General features: G+C 45.0%; 1 protein-coding gene across 1 annotated transcript in view; it reads right to left on the bottom strand.

The window, feature by feature from the left end:
• Window positions 1-261: 261 nt before the first annotated feature.
• The window catches only part of LOC119386471 (dual oxidase maturation factor 1), a 346,172-nt gene continuing 340,433 nt past the window's right edge, over window positions 262-6,000 (bottom strand). The window contains exons 9-10 of the mRNA XM_049413941.1: window positions 4,335-4,481; window positions 262-1,881 (exon numbers count right to left, since the gene is read on the bottom strand). Of these exons, the coding sequence (XP_049269898.1) occupies window positions 1,804-1,881; window positions 4,335-4,481 (225 nt within the window). The 3' untranslated portion in view covers window positions 262-1,803. The remainder of the gene's footprint in view (window positions 1,882-4,334; window positions 4,482-6,000) is intronic.

The raw sequence follows: 6,000 nt of genomic DNA, 5'->3' as shown, positions 1-6,000 counted from the left end.
GATATTTCGACCATCTTTGAACGTGTACCGACATTGCACAGTACACAGGCCTCTACGATTACGCCTCCATCGAAATGCGACAGCAGCAGCCGGTATTGAACGCGCTGCTCAACATTGAGCAGTGGTGTTTCAATATTTTCTCAATAAATTTTCTGTAAGAGCTAGGATTGACTTTTCCCCGCAGCGTCATACTTTGTTTCAGCAATTGCCATAATGTACATGCAAGAGCAGAAGGCAATCAGAGTCATGATTTGCGTTGTGTATTGTTTATTTCATTTTTATCACAAAGCATTTGCTTCATAACACGCAAATGAAAAGCTCTCACTTGGCGGAGTCGACTTGTCATGCGCGCACTTGAAGAGTTCGTCATATATCTAATGGACCAGCCACAGAGCCCGGCGTGACGCGTGTATCCGAAGGTGCAGCCCGACTAGAGTATCACATCTGGAGTCGCTTCTGATGGCTTGAAACACGTTTGTCCAAGGAGCAGCGGATGCTTCTCAAAACAGTTGCGCCGTCGTGTGTGCCTCTTACTAGCGCAATGTTTTCTTTGCCGAAGGCACGTGATGAAGCAAACTGAGTGAAAGAATTGTTCCCAGTGTCTGAGACGATCACTCTGGCGACTCTTGCGTCTTGCGCAACCCAGAGTCTTTCATGTCCAGTGAATGAAGCGACTGCCTTTCCCCAACTAGCGAACCAGCTCGCTTTGAGTGTGATATCACCAACTCATAATTGTGACGTATACCTGTTAATATACAGGCCAGACGTTGAAAAATGAAATCTAACGCCTACGTCACCTGTATTTTCGGATCGTGTATATTATGTCTACGAAAAAAATGGCAAATCCTGTCACGTGAGAAATTATCCACGTCTTTTTTTTTTAATGGCTAACCGTAGCACGTGAATAAACACGGCAAAGCTATTTCAATGTCCCTGCCACGCATGACCGATGGCACCTAAAATGTAACATGCTTCGATTACAGCTGCCACAAAACGGCAAAACAATCTAAACTACTTCCTGTGCTATGTGAATCTGAACACTTCAAGCGGAAGGCTCGTGCGCAAAGCGACCGTGTGTGAATCACGCCTCTCAAAATGTAATGCACTGGTCTAAGCTAATCTCATGAAAAAATGCATGAACAAAAAATGTCGAGGACCCTAATATGTCGTTCGAATGGCGTCAAGTACATTTCTAGTGCCACACTTCACGCAAAATTATTGAGTATCATACTGAACACACACTGATTTCTACATGTACCATTGGGCATCGGCTTCACCGCTACGTTATTTTTTTTCGCTTCTCGCATGACTAGTGTGCCATCAATCTATTTACCTCCAACGAAACTCAAAATACTTATGCGGTGTGAAGTGCTTTCCAATGTAGAATATGCTATCAGGAGCGTTCCGCCTATGAGTTTCTGACAAGATTGTTTGAAGCACATTCTACTATTTCTTTCAAAATGTTCACTAGGCTATTACCGGCATTTGACTTGAACGGCCAATCGAGCAATGTTCTTGGGAGAAGAAAACTGGAGTTACTGCAAGAAAAGCTCTGCGTTTCTTTCCAAATCTTCACACACTCGCATCGACTGGCGCCAATTGTACGAATGTCTCCGAATAGCAGCGTATGCTCACGATGTGGCACGCTCAGAAGTAAACAGGAGTAGTTGACGGCGTAACACAAGATCACAGCTCTTCGTTGAGAGGCACGAAGAACGTTTGGCTTCGAGGATCCCCATCCCGCACAGCGGATTGGAGCGTGAGCAGTAAAGCTGTTGCTCTAGAAGAGCCGAGGGGCACGTGTCATCTGGTCACCACATGGCCGCCGACTGCAGGTCGATGTTTACATCTCTCGATGTCGTTACCGTGAAGCTGGATCGCCTGAAACGAAATATGCAAACATATGGGCACGTATAAACACATGTAAACATATCGGTATGCGAAGCGGATCTCGGAGACAGAAATATAACCACGTACAAATGCGTGCGTAAAGCACATGTGGTCGGCACGGCGACAGGTATAACAAACACTAATTAACTCACCATTCACGCAATGACACGTGTTTACTCGCTCACCGAGCACTCAGCAACTGGCTCGCTGTATGACGCGAGCACAAAAAACGCTGTCAGTGAACAACACTTGCAGCCATAAGGAAGAAGGATCCGCGTGTCGTAACATGGCTCCATCTTCATTCCTTGTCCGAATATCTCTAAATTTATGAAGCCTCCATGTTGCACTAAAAATTATGGAGGATGCTGAGAACATTCAAATGTGAAGGCGAAAGCCTAGGTAGATCCGTAGCGATGTTGAATGAATCAAATCAAATCAATCCAAAATGTTTATTTCATGTGATGTATACAGTTAACAAACACTCCTCGGACCTGTAGCCAACGGCTAGTTGGCTACAGGTCCGAGGAGTGTCCGAGGAGATCCGAGGAGTTGGCTACAGGTTGTGTATGCCATACCCTCGTCGTGTGGGAAGACCCACATAGGTGAAACAACGACTGTGCGCGGGAACATAAGTTGCGTTTGAAAAAATAAAAGTGTTTGAAGAATAAAAGTCAGTTGTTGTTTAGCGCTCTCCCTGTACACCGTGTTCTCATCTTTTCAGGATTTCTTTATTTTCCACTTTCGCACTAAAAAATGTCGTATGTCAGTCTATTGATGTCCTCGTGGTTGTGGGCAGATCCTACAGAGCGAAAAGATTATTTTCCGTCCTTTCAATTTTATTTCAGTATACTTCACACACTACACTACACTATACTACACTAAATGGCAACACTTCATGTCCCCCATGCTCTCCTCGCCCTAATTGTCTGTTGGGTCATTTGGTTATCAGTAATGTAAAAGGTACCAGGTTTCATACATAAAATAATTTTTTTCGAGAATGCGATAGAGGCAGTGCTCAGAATATTCTTTTTTTTCTAATGGAAAAAAATTCGGTAACCAAAGGGCACTTTTCATAGCTATACCTGCCATGCAGGCTTGTGTTATGAAAATTTTGTGTGCAATGGTATTTCCTGGATTTGTCCGATAAATCCCTGGGTTCTGTTACTGCCCTGAACGGCGCGCAGTGCTCTCTGAATCTGTCCTTAATGCCACGTTAGGTCTTGCCAATGTAGCATTTGCCACATGAAAAGGTGATACAATAAAAAAAGGACCCCTGTAGTGCATTTCAGAGTAGTGCCGGAGCGATTTTCTGTGCAGGACTAAGAATTTAAGCCAGCTCCATGCCGCGAAAACAGTCGCACAGCGACGCACTAACCGCGCGAGTGCGTGTGATCTTCGCAGTCGACTGCGTTGGTCCCCCTGAAGCCTTTCTCCACCTCGCGTGGTTTTGCAGGGCCTCCGGGTTCTGCCCTCCTTTGACCTAGTGATGATGTCATGTGATAACATCATCGCGAAACATCACCTATGTGATGTCATAGTGACTTCGCAGATTTTGCCGGTTTTTGAGGTTATGATTGCGTAATATCCCTGATGATGGTTTTTGCATCACTTCATGTTAACGCCGACGCTGCGCCGCCAACGGTCAATTTTCGCGTTTGATGAGGCGTCTAAGGCTTTCGCCTCAATAAAATAAACCTAGTGTAAATCGCATAGCGTTCTACATTAAAGCATTTAAAAGCTTTTAAATATGTTTGAAAATATCACGCCTTTGTTTCAACAATATGATCGCCATGCTTAGCTGGATGTTTGATTAAAATGATTTCACAACGAAGGTAGTAGACATGAAATGCACTGCTTTAAAAATTTTTGGTCAATACGTCTGGCCTCATATTCGCAAGCGTGATGTTGGACCATTTGTGTACAAGCAGTACTTTTAAATTGAGAAAGCTTATGCAGAAGTCCTGGCCTCGGCAGCGGAAGCCTAAGAATGTTCTACGTGTCAGCGTCTGTCACGTGTAAAGTCTTTCCTTCTAGTGCTAGTCAACCAGTCATAATGAAACTTATGATTGACGGGAGTTTCGAAGGTTGTCTGACATTACCCATCATCTGCGTCATCCCTCTACCAAGGTGCTAAATAAGGAAATATGCGTGTACTACATAAAGAAAGATGCTGGTCCTTTACTTGCGGCGCGTGCTTTGGCACTATTTTTTTTAGTGCTGACTTTACTGGCAATACAAAAGGGTGGATAGGCAGCGTAGTCAGTAAAGCATTTTGCTCAAAGAATATAGAGCGCGGGAAAACGAGAACGGACCAGGTAGAACCACACAACAGGCGCTGAACATTCGTGTTGTATTGTTCAACCTCGTTGTTTTCTCGAGCTCTCAGTACTTTCCACAATACTGCTCGCAACAATTATGTTGAAATTGTCCCCCTGCGAACATACGCACCTCGTCGGCGCCGAGCTTCGCTGTCGTTCCTTGCCAAAGTTGTGCAGCGACACGGCGCGCATTTCGTGGACCTCTTCGCTGTCTTCATAAGCTGTATTCACAATTCCTGTTCGACTGCCTGACGCAGCCGACGAGCTTGCGACCTGTAAAACAAGAGTAGCCGACAACCTGGCATGTTACTATGGCATGCAAATCACATAAAAGCTCAAATCTTCGTGTGACACGATAAACGTCGAAAGACAAATCTCTTACTGATTTCGGCAGTTTAGGAACGTCGGTTGTAAGATATTTTATAAGCAACCGGTAGCACATCCATAATAAACAGATACTAAAAGCTATGTTTTCATTCAACGACATTCCGACAAACGCCGCTGCCGGAATTCCCATTGCGAAGATTCCCATTCTGGGGCTCAGTTTCATGCGGACCAGTCCGCCATTGGCTGCCTATACTGCATTATCGAGCTATGAACCAAAGCGTTACGATGTGGACTAACGTTTCTATGTAGAGGAAGTAGTTTTCTGCACATGGCCTTACCAGGCACGTCGACTCCACAGGCGCTTAATGGTCCGACGTACAATCAGCACTCATGTTAGAGCACATACTTCAGTTTTATCTAAAGAATGTGCACGCTACTGACCGATTATGTTCATATCAGAAAAAGTATTCGTTAGCCGAGTTCCTCGCAATCTAGCAGCGCTGTAATCTACGTAGCTTGCTAAGTCATAGGAGTACATATGTGGTGTTAATTACATTCTTATGCAGCTGACAGCCAGCACTGCAACCACAATTTACGCTCCCTCGAGATTACGCTTCCATCTGGTCTTTTACCAAAGCAGTTCCAAGAATTGGCGTGGTCTGTGGAGCAAAACTTGAATACGACGCAGAATGTCCGGGTTCAATGCCTGGTGGAGCCTAATTTTAAATGTGAAGCGTTTCGTAGTGAACCAAAAGTACTTTGAGCCCTTCTATCTATCTATTTCTATATCCATCTATCTTGCCGCCTACCTCCGGGCGCTCTCGTGGTCGTCTGCTCAGCTTGCATATAACAAAACTGGCATATCAGGACAGCCGTAAATGACGAACCGCATTCACAAGTCACCACATGGATAACGTGGATATCCTGTCGGGTACTTCATGAAACCCTTTTCACCAGTAACATCCGCACAAGCCGCAAACCACAGGCCGTGGTATGCGGGTATAAACCGCAGGTGATCCACAGTCTATACCAGGGACAGCGAGGATAAACACTGGTAGCTTTAACGCCACAGTTTTAAAAGAGCCCGTGTCGCAGAAAATCCTGTGGCAACGTCGGCGGTATTATATATGAGCGAAAATCGCGATGGAAACTAGCAAAATTCACGGTACGAGCCGGCATGGAACTCAGGCATTCTGCACGGCAGTAAGGTGTTTTACCACAGAGGCACGCTAGTGCTTCAAACTGCTTTGACAAAAAGACCCTAGAAAAGCGTGACATCGCGGTAACAGAAATTGTGGTTGCCGCGTTGGCTATCTCATTTATAACAATGTGATAAGAATTGCATATGAACTGCTGTGAGTCAGTAATGTATAATCAAGCTTTGCTCGAATATGCCGAGAACCGCTACTTATAATATGCTGATGATCGCACCGCAGCGTGCACTTCGTTTCGGAGCGACGTCTTT

Source organism: Rhipicephalus sanguineus, chromosome 3 (assembly GCF_013339695.2).
Source record: "Rhipicephalus sanguineus isolate Rsan-2018 chromosome 3, BIME_Rsan_1.4, whole genome shotgun sequence".
NCBI classification, from domain to species: domain Eukaryota; kingdom Metazoa; phylum Arthropoda; class Arachnida; order Ixodida; family Ixodidae; genus Rhipicephalus; species Rhipicephalus sanguineus.
This window is presented reverse-complemented; position numbering and strand designations above follow the sequence as displayed.